General features: G+C 39.9%; 1 protein-coding gene across 2 annotated transcripts in view; it reads left to right on the plus strand.

Annotated features, from left to right (window-relative positions):
- DAAM1 (dishevelled associated activator of morphogenesis 1) overlaps positions 1 to 20,403 on the plus strand; it is a 199,467-nt gene that overhangs the window by 116,802 nt on the left and 62,262 nt on the right. For both annotated transcript variants that reach the window (XM_003408683.4, XM_023546213.2), the window contains exon 4: positions 16,135 to 16,206. In XM_003408683.4, coding sequence (XP_003408731.1) covers positions 16,135 to 16,206 — 72 coding nt within the window. The remainder of the gene's footprint in view (positions 1 to 16,134; positions 16,207 to 20,403) is intronic.

Below are 20,403 nucleotides of genomic sequence, written 5' to 3' on the forward strand. Positions count from 1 at the left end.
TTTTACCTGTCTCTGTATGTAAGGAAAGGCATTTTATGTTTCCTCAGTTTCTAAGATGTACTTTTCTCCGCCCCCACACTTAGATTTCTCTGATACAGCGACGTCTTCCAGCTGGTGTTTTTCTTTTTATTTCTTTTGCCAAAAACACTGTCATTAACTTAGTAGTACATGTTAGAATGTTTGATGGCTTAAAATCAGAAATATGGTTATGATTCTCCTAAGGGACAGTTAACCCTGTAGAAGCATTTTTGGCGCAGTGGTTAAGAGCTACGGCTGCTAACCAAAGGTCGGGAGTTCAAGTCCACCAGCACTCCTTGGAAACCCTACGGGGTAGTTCTACTCTGTCCTGTAGGGTTGGTGTGAGTTGGAATCAACTCAACAGCAACGGGCAATCATTTTTCACAGCCATCCTGAGAATGCTTCCCTGACTGGAATATGCCTTTATGTGCTTACTATTTTCTCCAATTCTTCTAGTTTAATTACTGTTTTCTAAGGGGTCCTCTTTATAGCCTCTAGTTCAGTGTTATACTGCAAATCATAAACACACTTTGATTGTTTTCCCAAGAGCAGGTTACAGAACATCAAAACCTGCTTTACAACATTCTGAAAGGCTGGTCTGGTAGCAGCAAATCTGGTAGCAAGATGTGAGGCGGCAAAGACCATTGACACCACTGATTGGATTTCCACACTGCATAAGGGTTTAGTGATGTGTATCCAAACATCTTAATGTATCAGCCAGCTGGAGCAAATTGTACCTGGGTGTGTAGCACTCCACGGTGACATGTAGGTCAAAGATTTGACTCTTAACAAGCTACATAGAAGTAATTTGTTATATGCCATTGTACACCTTTCTGTCATAGGCAAAGTGCCTGCCTGCAGGGGAAGGTGGTATTGTATCACTTCTCAAAATAATACTTGGAGAACACTTCTTTTTCTTTTCCATGAAAATGAGGGGGATTGTCATATAAAATTGGCTTCAGGTGTTGGAGTTGTACTGCTGGAGATTTTTAGGCCGCAGTCATATTCCATGCTGTGAAGTGCTTTGCCAGAGAAATGACTTGCTAAAATAAATAAATGCCTCATGGTTTGAGAAGTGGGCTGCAAAGTCTCAGCTTTTAGCTCTTGGTAAGGATTGTGGCTGCTTTCTTAGATATGCCAGCACATGAAATATATTTCCCCCCAGATCCTGTAGCATCTGACTTTTAAGATTTCAAATGCTATAAAATTAACTGAGACTTTTTCAGGAAAAGAAGAGGGTGTTGGAAGAGTCTGGGCCCCTAAGCTGTTTCAGAAATGTAGACTGTTTCCCTAATCATGAAGTCATATTGTTTCTCTTCTCTTTGTTGTTGCTGTTGCTGGTGTTCCCCACAGGGTAACTGAATCTCTTGAAAGTGTCACTTTCTCTTACTTTTCTGGAGTGTGTGATGTTGGTGAGAAAAGAAATGATAGCTCACTGAGAAGTAGCACCAGCCTGATTTTTGATGTACTGTGTTTCATTTTGGGCCACAGAAATTTTTGATGGTTTTTTACCAGTGTAAATAAAGTTTGTGACATGTAGAAAATATTAATGTAGCATTTTGTGCTACCAAGGAAATGTTTCAAAGCATTTTTCCCAGTCTGCTCGGGAATGCTTGCGCTTAATTTTTATTTTCAAGCGGCAGATACATTAAGAAAGACTGGGGTATAGTAAATATGCAGAATTAATAATACTTGAATTTTTTTTTTAATTGTGATGAGACGAGGGAATGAAGTCTAAAAAATGGGTGTAGTTCTTTGTAGCTATATTTGCAAAGACTTAGAGCTAATTATCAGAATAAGCTTGTGATGTTCTAAGAAACTCTCATTTCTAAACTTTGGAAAAAACACATAAGGCCAGGATCTACTAGGTGCATATGTCTCATATTCATGGATCATCCCTAAGGCAATCAGAGAGCTTTGTTCTTTTATTTGTGTATTCTAACACCTAGAGAAGTACCTAGTCCACTACAGGCAAGCAATAAATATTTGTTGGATGAATGAGAAGGAGAGCAAATGCCTTTAGATTCAGGTTAGCACTATAGGCTTAAGATCATGACGAGAAGAGAAATTCTGTTCCTGTCCTGCCTTTGAGGAGCCTGATGTTCAGCAGGATAGTGTCAACACTGCTGCTAAGTTAGGCTGTATACACAGTGACTTCGTTTCTTAGTGCTGCTGTAACAGAAATACCACAAGTGGGGGAATTTAATGAACAGGAATTTATTTTCTCACAGTTAAGAATCTAGAACTCTGAATTCAGGCTCCAGAGGAAAGGTTTCTCTCTCTGACAGTTCTGGAGGTAGGTCCCAGTCTCTTTTCAGCTTCTGCTCCTTGGCAAACTCCATGTGTCATCAGTCTTCCCCAGTTTGTCCTTACTTCTGTTCCTAAACTGCTGCTTTTATATCACAAAAGTGATTGGCTTAAGATACATCCTACACTGATATAGCCTCATTTAACATAACAAAAAATACCCTATTCACAATGGGATTATATCCACATGTGTAAAAACCGGAAAACCAAACCCTTTGCCGCTGAGTCAGTTCCGATTCATAGCGACCCTATAGGACAGAGTACAACTGATGCATAGAGTTTCCAAGGAGCACCTGGTGGATTTGAATTGCTGACCTTTTGGTTAGTAGCCACAGATCTTAGCCACTACGCCACCAGGGTTTCCTCCACATGTACAGGGTTTAGGCTTTATCACACTTATTCTGGGGGAACACAGGTATTTAGATTTTAAAATACCACCTTTTCCTTTGGTAGTTTGGTAGACTATGTGTTACTCTAATATGGTATTGGAGCCCCGGTGGTGCAGTAAAGAGCTACAGTGAGCTACAGCAGCTAACCAAAAAGGCTGGCAGTTCAAATCCTCCAACTGCCCTTTGGAAATCCTATGGGACAGTACTATTCTGTCCTGTAGGGTTGCTATGAGTCAGAATCAACTCGAAGGGAAAGGGTTTGGTTTTGGTTTTAATATGGCATTGAGCTCTAGACCAAACTGTTAGGCAGTAGTGGTTGGGTATAGCCGCCTTTCTGGCTGGGGAGCTTAAACTCACTGAGTTCACAGCTGATTCAATGAGCAGTGCAAAAAGTCTTGGAATTACCCCAGCTACTTGCCCAGCAAATTCCTGGGGAGGAGAGAGAACCAGGTGCAGATGTGACTATAAGGGAGATGGTATGGAATAGCCAGGAGCTCAGTGGTCTAAAGTTAGAGACTCAGCGACACACAGTTGGAAATCATGCCACATAGTCTGGACAAGGTGACAGAGACAGATTAATTGAGGTGAAGAGATCAGGATGGAGTAGATATTTTTGTTTTCGTTTTTTTTTTTTTTAGTAATTTTTATTGTGCTTTAAGTGAAAGTTTACAAATCAAGTCAGTCTCTCACATAAAAACTTATATACACCTTGCTACATACTCCCAATTACTCTCCCCCTAATGAGACAACCCGCTCTCTCCCTCCCCTCTCTCTTTCCACGTCCATTTCGCCAGCTTCTAAGCCCCTCTGCCTTCTCATCTACCCTCCCGGCAGGAGATGCCAACATAGTCTCAAGTGTCCACATGATCCAGGAAGCTCACTCCTCACCAGCATCCCTCTCCAACCCATTGTCTAGTCCAATCCATGTCTGAAGAGTTGGCTTTGGGAATGGTTCCTGTCCTGGGCCAGCAGAAGGTCTGGGGGCCATGACCACCGGGTCCTTCCAGTCTCAGTCAGACCATTAAGTCTGGTCTTTTTATGAGAATTTGGGGTCTGCATCCCACTGCTCTCCTGCTCCCTCAGGGGTTCTCTGTTGTGTTCCCTGTCAGGGCAGTCATCGGTTGTAGCCAGGCACCATCTAGTTCTTCCGGTCTCAGGATGATGCAGTCTCTGGTCCATGTGGCCCTTTCCGTCTCTTGGGCTCGGAATCACCTTGTGTCCTTGGTGTTCTTCATTCTCCTTTGCTCTGGGAGGGTTGAGACCATTTGATGCATCTTAGATGGCTGCTTGCTAGCGTTTAAGACCCCAGATGCCACTCTTCAAAGTGGGATGCAGAATGTTTTCTTAATCGATTTTATTATGCCAGTTGACTTAAATGTCCCCTGAAATCATGGTCCCCAAACCCCTGCCCCTGCTACACTGGCCTTCGAAGCATTCAGTTTCTTCAGGAAACTGCTTTTGGTTTAGTCCAGTTGTGCTGACCTCCCCTGTATTGTGTGTTGTCTTTCCCTTCACCTAAAATAGTTCTTATCTACCATCTAATTAGTAAATACCCCTCTCCCACCCTGCTCCCTCCATCCTCTCGTAACCACAAAAGAATGTTTTCTTCTCAGGTTAAACTATTTCTCAAGTTCTTATAATAGTGGTCTTATACAGTATTTGTCCTTTTGCAACTGACTAATTTCACTCAGCATAATGCCTTCCAGGTTCCTCCATGTTATGAAATGTTTCACAGATTCCTCACTGTTCTTTATCGATGCGTAGTATTCCGTTGTGTGAATATACCATAATTTATTTATCCGTTCATCCGTTGATGGGCACCTTGGTTGCTTCCAGCTTTTTGCTATTGTAAGGAGTAGATGTTTTAGAGCAAGAGCTTTGGGCAAGGCTGAGCATTTAGGTAATTAAGGAGTGAGGGATCTGGAGCAGAGTGTTTGTTAGTCCCACGGCTGGCTTCCGCGCTGTGCTTGATAAGAGTGTGTTGTCTTCAACCAAGAAGCATTAATCATGCATCTCCTATTCTGCTAAACTACAGTTACTTTGAGATGGGAAAAAAACACTGAATGGTCCTTTCTGTATTCAGAGTTATCTCCACTTTTCACTGACTTTGACCTAGTTTACAAATCTGTAAATTGTTTGAAAAACCAAAACAAATAGGTAGCAATGCAAATGATTCTTGTCCATTTAAATGCAAGCTATCTGAGGCAATTGATTGTTCCCCTGTTGATCAATTTTGAATCTATTTGTGAATTATTTCTAATATTTCTGATGCTTATACATGTCTTTGTCCTTTGTATTCTCTTTTGAACCAATTTAATATCTTACTGGTTCTCTCATTTATTAATGAACTTAGTAAAATCTTTGATGTGTCTATGTTATGATTTTACTTTTTAAAAAAAATTATCATCTATCAGTATATAATTTTAAACTTAAGAGAATTGATACAGAGGGGCTAACTTATTCTAAAGGATCTCAAATCCTTTAGAGTATTTTAGGCTGAGTACATGGTATGGAAAATATATTTTATATCAGCTCTATTGGTTTTATACCTACACAGAGCACAGAAGAAGGGAAGATGGGCTCTAGGGGCCAGAAGATGTGTCAGGCTTCACATGCATACGTGCAGGAAATTCCTATGATGTTTGAAGGGATGGGTATACAGGAGAGGAACAGAGACAGCAGAAGTGTAATCCAGAGGAGTGAAACACATGCCATAAAGCTCCAAGGAGGCTTAAATTTCCATGGAGTTTCTTGGCACATAATGATCCTAGGTCTTGTTATTCTGTTTTCAATTCTCTTAACTTAGATTCATGCTTTAGAGGTAAAGCATCCTCAATCTTGTTATGTTGTTGTTGTTAGGCACTGTTGAGTCTGTCCACACTCCTAGCAACCTTATGTACAACAGAACCAAACACTGCCTGGTCCTGCCCCATCCTCATGATTGTTGTTAGGCTTGAGGCCATTGTTGCAGCCACTGTGTCAATCCATCTCATTGAGGGTCTTCCTCTTTTATGATGAACCTCTACTTTACCAAGCACAATATCTTTCTCCAGGGACTGATCCCTTCTGATAACATGTCCAAAGTATGTGAGACGAAGTCTTGCCGTCTTTGCTTCTAAGGAGCGTTCTGGCTATACTTCTTCCAAGACAGTATTATAAAAAAAAACAATTTTGCTACTGAGTTTATGTTCGACTTCTTTAAAATACGTACACATAACATGCTTAACTATACATGTTGACCTCCACTTCATATGGCATGTGCCTTTTATTCTAAGTCATAAATGTTATTTGTCCTAGACTGTAGGAGAGTAAGAGCTTATTCTGTTTCTGGTAGTCTTTGGATGCCCTCTCCGTAAGAGACTTCTAGAGTTATGCATTGGTGATTCAAGCATGTGAGAGGAGCCTTTTCATAGCAATTTAGATACATTTGTCGGAGTTGTCTGCAAATAGTGGACACGAGGGTGTGATAAACTTGTGGAAAGTTTAAAATGTATTTATGGATTGAGGAAGATGAAATTGTGCTGTCCAGACAGTGGGGAATTTTTGGCTCGGTAAAGAAAAGACTTTGGGAGGACATAATAACTTTGTTCAAATTGTTTTAATATTTGCTGGTTGTTGTTCATAGAAGATATTAGACTTATTCCGTATAGTTCCCAAAGGCAAAACTAAGACTAACAAGTTGAAGTTACAAGGAGGCATGTGTGAAGTCAGTATGAGGTGCACTTTCTAACAATTAGTGAGTGTACTGTTTCCCAAAGTTTGTGGACCCCTAGAGGACTTCTCTCAGAGAGCAGTTGGTTGATAACCTGCTAATGACTTTATATAAGGGATCCCTGTAAGGGGAAATTTGGACTAGGGTGTTTTTCAGTTCAAGGACTAACTACATAATTCTGTGATAGCATTCTTTAAAAACATATGGATGTTTTAAAACATTAGTAAAAAATGGGAAGGTGGTTTGCTCTTCTTCTGTAACTCTAAATGCAAAATATGAAAGCCATTGTTATTGTAAGTCACCCTGGAGTCTTTCCAGAAAATGACTGACATTCTGAGACTCAGGAGGAGATGTTGGATTTCCTGGCAGATGAAGAAGCCACTGTTCTGTAAGCATTCCTTGTGTGGGCCCAACCGGATTTTGACAACAGATGTACTTGATGTACAATTGTGGCAGTGGCCAAAACATGTAACAGGGATTGGCAGGCCCAGGTACCACCCAGCTATCTTGAAATGTGACAGCATAGAAATTATTTTCTGAAATCAGCTGCCTTCCTTTGGCAAGTTTCTGTTGTAGGATATAGTTTTAACCCACTGCTAGGGCTGGGCATGGGTGTTGGAAGGACCAAGTGAAGCAACAGTCTCAGGAACCCTGGTTTGTGGGCTTCCTGGTTCTTCCTTCTCTTCCCAGTGAAAGAACAAATGGAATGAATTGGGGGTAATGTCAAGATTTAAAGGACCAAATGATGTTATCCACTACCCATCTGTCAGTTTGTTATACTATGATAGCTTATGTGTTGCTATGATGCTGGTACCTATGCTACCCATATTTCAAATACCAGCAATGTCGCCCGTGGTGGACAGGTTCCAGAGGAGCTTCCAGACTAAGATTAGGAAGAAAGGCCTAGCAGTCTACTTCTGAAAATTAGCCATGAAAACTTTATGGATCACAACAGAACATTGTCCGACTCACTTGCTTTGGGCACATCATCAGGAGGAATCAATCTCTGGATGAGGTCATCATGTGTAGTGAAGTAGAAGGCTAGCAAGGATAAGAGAGACCATCGGTGAGATGGATAGGCACAGTAGCTACAACAATGGACTCGAACATGCGATTGCGAGGATGATGCAGGACTGGGCAACATTTCATTCTGTGGCATATAAGGTCGTCATGAGTTGGAGTCTACTTGATGGCAGCTAACTATAACAACAGCAATGATGTTATACTATTTTAAAAAGTAGGGTCAAACTATTTTCATGGAGCAGTGAGCTTGGCTAGAAGGTAGACTTTACAGGCATGGTAGGTCACTGCTGCTTTGCTTAAAAAAAAAAAGTGCAGATTACTGTGTAAATTCAAATCACTATATTTGCTGATCCTAACTTACAGCTGAGGCTTGCTGGATGTACAGTGGCTTTAGGAAAAGTTGTAAGCATGGAAAATAGTTGGTGACCAAGCTGGAATTTTGATGTACTTCAGCCCTCTTGAAAGCCAAGCTTAGTCTTGCACAGAGGTTGGCAAACTATGACCAATCAGACATAGCAAATTAATCACTGCAACATTGTATATAGTACATATCACTAAGGATAAGATGTACCAAAAAAAAAAAAAAGGATGGTCAAAAGTACGGTTCATCATAACTCGAATACATTGTAAATCAAGGACTACCTTACATGGCTATAGAGAATTTTTAGCCAATCTAGACAGGGTTTAGACAGTGAGTGTCTTTCTTTCCTGACAAGTATTATCCAAAAACTAACTGAGAAAGTATTATCTAAGAGCATGTGGAGATTTATGGCTTCAGTGGGGCAAGTGAATGTTACTTTAGCCTGTGATTTGTGGTCTAGTGAACAACCACAGAATGTATCCTTTACAATTGATTGACCTTTGCACAGCCTATTTTGGGCCTTAGTGTAAGAGCATCTTAAACTGAACATTTGGACTAGGAAAATTCTCCCTGTACTTAAATATTATTACTTGGGCAATGATCCTATTAAAAACTTGTCCTGTGGTAATCTCAAAAGAAGTTATTCTTGCTTAAAGACTTAATTTTTTAAACTGTACTTTGAGTCCCACTCATATCAATGAAAGACTTCAGGTGCTACCAAGAAATCATTAGCCACAAAAATTCCCAAGTATATTAAGTGTGGAAATTTAGAGAAATTTTTAGCATGCTGCAGGTACATAAATCTTAAGGCCAAAGCATATAAGTTCTGTGTCTGCAGAAACAGTATTGGAATTATAGTGTGTTTGAAAAATAGAAAATTTGGTGACAGAAGACATTAGAGAAATGCTTTTAATTATTTGCTGTGGAGGGGCGTGTACCTAGGGATAAAAGACAGACACTCCAAATGCATCAGCATTGTGTGTTTGACAGTGCACTTGGTACATTTCATGTTATAAAGAAAATCACAAAAAGAAAAGCTGTTGTCCTAACACAGCAGAAAATGCTGTAGATCTTACTCCTATTTTAATTGTGATAATGATGTATGTTCTTGGTAAAGTAAAAGTTTTAATTATAAGAAGTTTGTAAATAAAAGACTTTCCCTACTACCCTAGGTAGCCATTGTTAAGCTTATTGTCTATATTTCCAGGAATGTTTGTATATATATAAAGCATATAGCCATTATTTTTCCTGTTATTTCTGTTGTTGTGAGGTGCCATTGAGTTGGTTCCAACTCACAGTGACCCCATGTACAACACAACGAAACATGGCCCTGCACCATCACAATCGTTGTTATGTTTGAGCCCATTGCTGCAACCACTGTCTCAATCCATCTCATTGAGAGTCTTTCTCTTTTTCTCTGACCCTCTACTTTACCAAGCATGATGTCCTTCTCCAGGGACTGATTACCCCTGATAATATGTCCAAAGTATGTGAGACATAGTCTCAGCATCTTTGCTTCTAAGGAGCATTCTGGTTGTACTTCTTCCAAGACAGATTTGTTCATTCTTCTGGCAGTCCCTGGTATATTCAGTGTTCTTTGCCAACACCATAATTCAGAGACATCGATTCTTCAGTCTTCCTTATTCATTGTCCAGTTTTCAAATGCATAGATGTGGTTGAAAGTACCATGGCTTGGGTCAGACGCACCTTAGTCCTCAAAGTGACATCTTTGTTTTTAAACACTTCCAAGAGGTCTTTTGCAACAGGTTTGCCCAAGGCAATACATCATTCTTGATTGTTGTTTCCGTGGGTGTTGATTGTGGATCCAAATAAAACGAAAACTTGACAATTTCAGTATTTTTTTTATCATGATGTTGCTTATGGGTCCAGTTGTGAGGATTTTTGTTCTGTCTATGTTGAGGTGTAATACATACTGAAGGAGTGGTCTTTGATCTTTTTCAATGAGTGCTTCAGGTTCTCTTTGCTTTCAGCAAGCAAGGTTGTGTCATCTGCATATCACAGGCTGTTAATGAGTCTTCCTCCCATCCTGATGCCACGTTCTTCTTCATGTAGTCCCGCTCCTGAAATTATTTGGCAATCTGTCAATTCCTGGAGCCTTATTTTTCCACAGTGTTTTCAGTCCTCAGATACAACCTTGATGCACACATTTCCTGATTTTAAACAATGCTGTCTCCCTTTGTTCTGTTTAAACGACTGTTTCTTGGTCTATGTCAGATTCCTCATGAGCACAATTAAGTGTTCTGGAACTCTCGTTCTTCACGATGTTATCCATAATTTGTTATGACACACCCAGTCAAATGCCTTTGCATAGCCAATAAAACACCAGGTAAACATCTTTCTGGTATTCTCTGCTTTCAGCCAAGATCCATCTGACATCAGCGACGATATTCCTCATTTCCATATCCTCTTCTGAATCCAGCTTGAATTTCTGGCAGTTCCCTGTCCATGTACTACTGTAACCGATTTTGAATTATCTTCAGCAAAATTTTACTAGCGTCTGATAATTAATGATATTGTTTGATAATTTCTGCATTCTGTTGGATCACTTTTCTTTGAAATGGCCACAAATATGGATCTTTTCCAGTTGATTGGCCAGGTAGCTGTCTTCCAAATTTCTTTACATAGACAAGTGAGAGCTTTCAGCGTCACATTCATTTGTCCAAACATCTCAGTTGGTATTCCATCAATTCCTGGAGACTAGTTTTTCACCAGTGCCTTCAGTACAGCTTGGACTTCTTCCTTCATTACTATCAGCTCTTGATCATAATGCTACCTCCTGAAATGGTTGAATGTTGACCAATTCCTTTTGGCATAGTGACTCAGTGTGTTCCTTCTATCTTCTTTAGATGCCTCCTGAGTAGTTCAATATTTTATCCATAGAATCCTTCAGTATTGCAACTCAAGGCTCGAATTTTCTCTTCTGTTCTTTCAGCTTGAGAAATGCTGATAGTGTTCTTCCCTTTTGGTGTTCTAACTCCAGGTCTTTGCACATTTCATTATGATACTTTACATTGTCTTCTCTAGCCGTCCTTTGAAATCTTCTGTTCAGCTCCTTTACTTCATCATTTCTTCTATTCACTTTAGCTACTTTATGTTCAAGAGTAAGTTTCTAAGTCTCTTCTGACATCCATTTTGGTCTTTTCTGTCTTTTTAATGACCTTTTGCTTTCTTTGTGTATGATGTCCTTGATGTCATCCCACAGCTCCTCTGGTCTTGTCATTAGTGTTTAACGTATCAAATCTATTCTTGAGATGGTCTCTAAATTCAGGTGGGATGTGCTCAGAGTTGTACTGTGGCTCTCGTGGGCTTGTTTTAATTTTTTTCAGCTTCGACTTGAACTTGTATATGAGTAATTGACGGTCTGTTCTGCAGTCACCCCTTGGCCTTGTTCTGAGTGATGGTATTGAGCTTTTCCATCGTGTCTTTCCACAGATGTAGTTAATTTGAGTCCTGTGTATTCCATCCAATGAGATTCACATGTATAGTTACTGTTTATGTTGTTGGAAAAAGGTATTTCCAATGAATAGGTCACTGGTCTTGCAAAATTCAATCATGCGATCTCTGGTGCCATTTCTATCACCAAGGTCATATATTCTACCTACTGTATTTTTATGCAAAATAACATGCACCTTCTATGTTTGTTTGCCAGTCTCTCCCTTCCCCTGCGAGGTATTTCACAAGTACCACTATGCCAATTATTTTTACATGTTGCTATAAAAAATTTGCATAGAACACTGATGAAAATACCTCACAGGGAGAGGGAGCAGCTGGCAAACAAATGTAGAATGTGAGTGTTATTTGCATAAAAATACTGTACTGATCTTTCTTTTTTGTTTCCAACTTTTCACATTCCAATCATTAGTAAGTATCAGTGCATCTTGATTGCATGTTTGATCAATTTAAGACTGCAGAAGTTAGTAAAAATCTCCAATTTCTTCATGTTTGACATTAGTGGTTATTTCATAAATTTGAATAATGGTCATATTAAGTGGCCTTCCTTGTAGGCATATGGATATTATCCTATCACCGAGCGTGTGGTACTTCAGGGTAGATCTTGAAATGTACTTTTTGACAAGAATGTGACACCGTTCCTCTTCAATTTGTCATTCCCAGCATAGTAGACCGTGTGATTGTCCAATTCAAAATGGCCAGTCTATTTCAGCCCACTAATGGTTAGTATATCTATCTTCAAGTGTTATATTTCATTTTTGACAACTTCCAGTTTTCCTGGATTCATATTTCGTACATTCCATGTTACGATTATTGATAGATTTTTGCAGCTATGTCTTCTCATTTTGAGTCGTGCCATATCAGCAAATGAATGTCTTGAAAGCTTTACTCCACCCACCTCACTAAGGTCCACTCTACTTGGGGAAACCATTCTTCCCCAGTTGTGTTTTGAGTGCTCATTTATAGTGCTCATCTCCAGCACTATACAGCAGTCCCTGGGTTACAAACGATATCCATTCCTAACTGTGCCTTTAAGTCGAATTTTGTAAGGTGGTAACAGGTGCATATGGTCCTTATTTAGCAAGAAGATGCTGGAAGCCTTTTCAATGATTTCAAAGCTGCACACGCAGCAAGTGAAGGTGCTTGTGATGAAGAATCTTTTGCTAATGAGGGTTGGTTCAGTCATTTTAAAATGAGGGCAAATTTATATCACATTAAAGGGCAAGTATGATTTGCCTGTCAGTGGGATGTTCGTAACCCAGAGACTGCCTGTATCAGACAATGTTAGCTGCTATTCATAAGGTTTTCACTGGCCAATTTTCTTAGAAGTAGATTGCCAGGTCCTTCTTCCTAGTCTTTCGTAGTCTGGAAGCTCTGCTGAAACCTGTCCACCATGGATGACCCTGCTGGTATTTGAAATACTGGTGGCATAGTTTCCAGCATCACAGTAACATACAAACCACCACAGTACAGCAAACTGGTAGACAAATGTTTTATATCCATTCAATTCTAATCATCAAATTGACCTTCCGCAGATAGGTATATAATTTAAATATTTGTATCTTCAATAAGTAAAACTAGGCTTTCATGTGAATTATCCACTTTATAGGATAATTCACATTAAAGAACATTTAATGTGAATGTAGGAATTTATATGTGCATAGGATAACCTCTAGGTACCAAAAATGTATTTTAAAAGAGGGGGAAAAAAATCTTTTTAAAGTATAGAGTGAAGCCAGTATTCTTGCTTACTAGAGAAAAGTTTGAATGCAATTATATAAGTAGGTAGCAAAAGTAGGGGTTAGGTGTGTTTGATTTAGGGAGATACTTGTTAAAATTCCAGTGTCCAGAACTGGCTCAGTGCTTATCAGCTAATGTTCAGCTGCTCTCGTGAAATCTCCACCCACGAAGATGGCCTTTACACTGAGGTGGATAACAGACTAAAGGATAACAGGTTAGGAAGAAGCTTTAAGGGCTGTCTGTATGCAGGTGTGTATAAAGATAGACAGGGCATTGATAGAAGGGCAGAAGATTTCCCACAGAAGACTTCCAACATGGAGGATCAGAAGTAACCTGGGGTAAGGCATCAGGCCTTGGAATAATGTTCACAAATATTGAATGTAGCAAAAATAGCAAGAGGCTTAGGGAAGGGTGAACTCATGTTTGGCTACTAGCCATATTTGAATTCTGTTTTATGAAGTAGTTAAGGGTGAAAGCCAGCTTTACATTTAATGTATATTGCTTATGATTAGTTTGAGGTCTAATCTGAAGAAGAGGTTGCCCTGATTCTTTCCTGCTGCCTATGAATTTCTAGCAGTAATGACCTTTGGCAGTTCATCTAACCTCTCTGTGCCTCTGTTTCATCCTCAGTAAAATGGGTATAATAACAGTACTTATGTCATTGTTGTCATTGTTTAGCTGCCCTTGAGTCTGCCCCGACACATGGGGACCTACTTCTTAGGATAGATTAAATGAAGAGTGCAGTGCTTGGAATAGTATTTGATGTGTTGGATATTTTGTTGCTTCCTTTACAACTAATACAATTTATACAAGCTTGTGTATTTTCCACTTGGTTTCCTAGAACAAATAAATAGAATTGAGATAGGTGGCTCAAAGAATAATACATTTTAGAATCTTGTATTACATAGGACCCAGTTGCTGTCCAAGATGTCCATGCATGTGACGCGTCTACCAGCAGTTTCTTTCATGGACTTTTCAGTGTTCTCTATGGGATCCCTGGAGAGCAATTGCATTCATCTCATTCAGGCCCATGTCTCTGCAGAACTACAGACTCAGCCACACAAGATAGGAGGAGAGAGTTGATTCACACATCCATATAGAAGGACCAGGTTTGCATAGGGGAAATCAGAAATGCATTGCCAAATAATGAACTCTGAGGATCAACCACCCCCCCACCCCCAACATGTAGTGATAACAGTACATTTACAAGCTGCTTTCTTTAGCTCATTCGATTTTCTCAGCAGAGAGGCACATAAAATTAAAAGGAAGTTTTCCCCCTAATTTTGACTACAGCGTCTAGGTTTATTCTTACTCTGTTTACATTATTGTAACATTTCCAAAGTGTAAAGATTTTCTCTATATAATAATCTTCAGTTTCTAAAATGATCTCTGTTCTGTAACCATGACTATTAAGCTTACAGCAAGTTATCATGGGACCTTGGACATGAGACTTGATTTCGTTTTAGTTTTGGAAATTTGCCCTAGTTTGAGAAAAAGAAATATCTGGCACCTTTGATTTCATTTTATAGGTTTAAATACCATTGAATATCACTGTGGGTTTTGGCTAGTTCCATACAATGGTAACAGTGAGATTTTGCTAACTTTAATACTCCATTTTAAGAGGAAAGAAGGGTTCAGCATTTACACTCCCACTATAGTTATTTTATTAACATGTTAAATTATAATCAAGGGCCGTTCTAGAAATTCATCAGATTTCCCTAAACTATTTAAGACCAAGGAAGTGTAACCCAGTCCAACTTCAAAGCCACACTGTACACTTTGTCCCCATCATCTGGCTCATTCAGTCTCCAGATGAAGTTCACGCAACTGCCTGAGTTCAGATGTCAGTCACCCAGCTTTGAGCGCATTGTGGGCAATAGTTATTTTGTTCCCTGTTTGTGACTACTTAAAAAATAATTTTGAAATTCCATCCTAGTAGACCTACCTGGAAATATTTGCTTCAAGAAAGTGATTTTTTGAGGTAAAGTCCGAGATTGAAATTAAAGCCGCACCTTCAAACCACTGTCCGAGGAATTGGGCTTCTGACCCTAATCAGCAGAGCTCTCTGCTCTGTTCCTGTCTCCTAAATGAGACATAAAAACGAGATAGGTAGAAACCACCTCATTGTCAGGTAGCCACTATGAATACCTAGCACCTTATCCTAGGTGTCGGCGGTGGGGAGCAGGGGGGATTGTACTAATGTTGCCCGTTGGCAAAGTGGTTAAGAGCTTGGCTGCTAACCAAAAAGTTGGCAGTTCAAATCCACCAGCCACTCCTTGGAAACCCTATGGGGCAGTTCTACTCTGTCCGATAGGGTTGCTATGAGTAGGAACCAGCTTAACAGCACCGAACAACAAAAATGTGCCCCCTGAATGTGAAGCTAGAGAATAGCTGAAATTTTCCTTTTCAAACCACATCAAGTCTGTCTTGATCACACAAATGACTTGTAGCTGTATAGGCTTGCGAACGTGTAATCCCCAACAAAGCCATCTTCTGATGGGTTCCATCATCCTGTGGAACAGAGGCCACACTGCCTTCATGGTTTTGGAGGTTTGGTTCAGGTGGCATGGTCTTCCAGCCACAGAAGCCCTGGGGGCTCTGGGGTTGGCTCCAGATAACCCTGGTTTGTAAGGCACAAAACTGGCTTGTGCAGTTTAGGAATCAACTCCTGAATTCCTTGGCCTTCAGTTCTTTTCCTCTCAAACTCACTATATTTTCTTTCTAACCTTGCCAGTCTTCATAGCATGAAGGCTTTCATAGCATGAAGGCTGGACTTAGGACTAACGTGTGTTCATTTCACTCCCTTTACGGCATGGTGGCTAAGTTCCCATTTAAATTCTTGTTGGCCCACGGTTCAGAAAATATCCCCTTTGTCATCACACCTAAGTCAAGACTTCAGAATGCTCTGTGGAAACTGGATCAGAAAGACCACCCTAGTCAAGTGGACATCCTGATGACTTAAAGCCAGTGTTTAAAAATAAATACCTCCTATCACAGGGTCTTTTGATGGTCTGTGTGGACCATTGTCTAGATACTCTGGAAATCAGATGTGCTTATGTCTGTTGTGTGTGTACATCTGGTGGTATTCACTTTTTTTTTTTTTTTTCTTTTAGGACCAAGAAGAAAACAAGGGAGCTACAAGTTGGCCTGAATTCTACATTGATCAGCTAAATTCTATGGCTGCTGTAGGTATATTTTATGTTCTATGACACACAGTTTAAAATGCAAGTCCAGTACAAAGCATACGATTGCACAATAAATCCGTTTGAACAAGAATGACCAAATGTCATTGCCTTTCTAAACCCCATTCCAAGCTTTCAGTGTAGGGGAAAAAAAGAGGGCAGGAGTGGTACTTGGCAAAATGATTTTTCCAGCATGTCTTAAATAAAATCAGCACATACTAAAATATAAGTGAGTTTAATGTTATAAGAGGAAATGTAATCTTAAATCTGGACTGTGCTCAACTTTTAACTTGTAATTGCTCTTGCTGATCGTTTGGACCTCTGCTATGGCAGCTCTATTCAAAAAGTTAATACCCTTTAAAAATAGTATGATTAAACTATTCCATCACTGTATCCCTCCCATTCTCTTTCTTCCTGAGAACTTGGCCAGTTCCTCGTTCTTACTTTTATAGGACACCAAGGTGCCGTTTACTCATATACATAGTAAGGCATTCATGGAGTGGCTAGTTTAATGAAAAGGAATGGTAGTAATAATAATGGCTCTGAGATGGCCTTAGGACATCTTTGGTACATGGATTTTTGCTTCAGTAATTGCTTAAAATGCATTCTCAGTGTCTAAAATATATACTTCTGATCACATGGATGTCTCCGCATTGTCAGCATTCCAAGTAGCTTGAGGGGCACGTATTGATCACAGCTAGAAAATGCAGCAGAAAACAAGTCATCAACCTTTGAGCCTTAGTAGCTTAAATCCTGTTGTTGACAAAAATTGGAGGCTGTCCACAGTGGAATGCAGTCTTTGCCTCAGTGGGCACACTCGTGATTTTAAGAGTCAATCCGTTAGATTCGACTTTGAGTTTATAACATCCAAGTAGATAATCAACAACAACAAGAAAAACCCACTGCCAATTCCGACTCAGTGACCCTATAGGACAGGATAGAACTGCCCTATAAGACTCGATGCACTGGGTTTATAGGGCCTCCAGGGCTGTAATCTTTATGGAAGCAGACTGCTACATCCATCTTTCTCCCTTGGAGCGAATGGTGGGTTCGAACCACCAACCTTTCAATTAGCAGCTGTGCACTTAACTATTGTGCCACCAGGACTCCTTTTAAGTAGATGGTCGCTTCCATAATACCTTTCTCTACTTTTATTCCTGCTTTTCTCAAAGTCTTACGGAGAATTAGTGTGTTTCTTATCACTTAAAGCAAACATTTTAGATTGTTCAGGATTTTGCTGCTGCTGCTGCAAAAGTTAAAAATTGACTAGAATATGTGAATCATTCACATTTTATTAAAACTTCAAGGGCCTTGAATTTTAGTAGCTGCCTCTTTTCTAGCATTTTCTTTGAAGATGCTTCTTCTGCTATCATACAATGAATAATAAACAGCCTGGTAAATGTGAACAGGGCTGTATAAATCACAGAAGAAACTGCGTAAGTTTTTGCCCTCAGGGTTTCTATTCTAAAAGCACAGCAGAAAGGAACAGAAAACAACCGTGAAATCTTTTTTCTACAAAGCATCCTACACAATGCCTAAGATGGGAAAAGGGTGATCTCAGCATTTGTGTGAATATGCTAACAGAATGTGAGATTTGTGATGACCGTCAGGAGTTTTTTATGCATCTGTCTAAGCAGTAATAATTTAGAGCCATTTACATTTCCTGCACATAGAGGCCATTTTCTGAATTATTGTGCTGTTAGGGGTAAAAAAAAAAAAACTATCAGGCAGGCTGTCTTGCTTTCTAATTAAATCAGCATTGTTTGATGCCTAACAAGGGAAGTTGCTTCTGTGTTAATGAATTCTCTTCTGTAAATGGAGAAGTAGGAAGTACTATGGGCTTTTCCATTCTTTAAGATTTGGGGCAGTTAGATTAATTTGTCCTTCAGTGACTTGATTTCCATGCCTTGTCTGGAGTAGACTGGCTCGTTCCTGTGCTAGAGGGTCTGTGACGTGTCAGTATGTGGCACTTCTTCAAGAGGTGCCCTTCTCCTTCGTCCAGCTCCTTGAACAACTCTTGGCTCCATTCTTGAGTTGCCTGCATTTTGTATTTGGGTCCTCATTCAGAGTCCTTCACAAGAGCATCTCAAGGTGATTAAATTGTCAGTCACTTTGCTATCTTTTATGTGTTAAACACCTAACAAAGATTTCTGGTATTCCAGACTGTGCCAGCATCTTTTGAGGGTCAAAGGTAGAAGGCAGTAGCAGTTCATGAATTAATGAGGAGTCAAAACTCCAGCAGACAGAAAGGAATGAGGAGACCTGATGAGACCAGAGACACTGTGCTATATTTTCTGCTTCTCTAACCATATCTGCTGTGACCTCCCTCCCCTACAGTTCTGGTTAATCTCTGTAGGGAGAGAGACAACTGTATTGGAGAATTCCCAACAACACACAATAGAATTCCTGTGAGACATTGTCCCTAGGGATGGGAAGAGCACACGGTTTCTCCAGATCCTAGACTCTAGCTCTCTGCTTAGAGAAGGGGCGTTTGTCCCCATTGTCATCATCCATTGTCTTCAAAGTCAACAGTGACTACTGTTTATTGAGTGTGCATCCTGTGACAGGCACTTTACATGTTGGTTTTAATCCTTACAAGCACCCAATGCTATAAGTGCTGTGCATAGATAATGAATCTGAGACTCAAAGAAAACTTACCTTGCCCAAGGTTATCTAATTAGGAAGTGATAGAGCCAGAATTTAAACTTATCTGTCCTTTCCAGTTTGCCTGTCACCAATACAGTTGTTAAAACCCTATGGCTTGTAAAAGATGCCTGGTGATCCCATCCCCACCCCCCAGGCCTACCAAGGTCCTGAGGTAGGGCAGGCATCTGTTTTCTTTAATGCCTCAAGAGTCTGATAAACAATCCTGGTGGAGAACCACAGCACTTACTGGTCTGTGAAGTCGTTTGTGGAACAAGTTCAGTTACTTTATGTAATCCTCATGACAAGAATGCTTTGTTCTTTAAAGGACCCTTGAGTTGGCTTTTAAAGAGTGAAAAAAACGATATAATAAAAAGAGCGCAGTCTAGCAGGTTTGAGAGAGACCTGGGCTTTCTTTGTATGCAGATTCTCAGTGCTCACCCTAGCAGGAGGGGTGTGAAATGAAGTCTGGTATGCTTAGTGGACTGGCTTATTTCTTTCTTTCCAAGGCAGTGTTTAAAACAGGTACTTAGTTCCAGATTCCAGTCAGGGATGATTTATATGCCTAGTTCGTGCATATCTCTCAGACCTACATGTTCTGATGTTTTTCTGCACCTTTTGCTAGAAGACCTCTCGACAGAATGTGCTTTGCCCTTTGCTCACATCTCCTGTGAGCAGGTATTTAATAAGTGCAAAACTGGTTTCCATCGAATGATTCTGACTCTTGGCGATCCCATGTGTGTCAGAGTAGAACTGTGCTCAATAGGGTTTTCAATAGCTTATTTTTCAGAAGTAAATTGCCAGGCCTTTCTTCCAAGTGCCTCTGGGTAGCTTTCAAATGTCCAACCTTTCGGGTAGCAGCGGTTTGCATTACTCAGGGACTCCTTTAGTAAATACAGAGAGCACCAAAAGAAGCTGCCCCAAGGCCTGTATGCCAAGGTACATACTAGATATTTGGTATAGTGGGTCATCTTCAGAAATGCAAGCATAGCCCCTTATTGCTAAACTATGTAAACTAATCCTTCTTCCTAAATGTGACACTTGAAAACTTGGGAGTTTATATAAATTATTTTGAAGTCATATTAGAATGTCAAGTTCATCCACATATCTATCCTCATTTTCCTCAATACCAAAAAAGTGCAATCTTAAATCCAAATCTAATTGTAAATCACATACAGAAAAGAGTGGTCTCTTCTCTTTGAGAGGAAGGTTTTGCTCCATTCTTATATTGAGAAAGGAAATTCTAATTTAATTTCTTTGACATTTCATAAATCTCCCAAGGGGGAGACTTAATATATTCTGCTTTTTTTCACATAGTCCACCCGCTCCAAGATTGTTAAAGGAACAAATGTACATATATTTGGTGTTCGTTCCTATTCCCGTTCCCGTTCCCGTTGAGTTTCTTTGGGTTTCCAAGGAGTGGCTGGTAGATTCGAATTGCCAACCTTTGGGTTAGCAGTCTGAGCTCTTTACCACTGTGCCACTGGTTTTTTTTTTTTTTTAAATTAGTGTTAGTGACCACTAAGAAATGTGTGTAATCTTTAATTTTTTATTCCA

The sequence above is a fragment of the Loxodonta africana genome, chromosome 10, assembly GCF_030014295.1.
Source record: "Loxodonta africana isolate mLoxAfr1 chromosome 10, mLoxAfr1.hap2, whole genome shotgun sequence".
Lineage (NCBI taxonomy): Eukaryota > Metazoa > Chordata > Mammalia > Proboscidea > Elephantidae > Loxodonta > Loxodonta africana.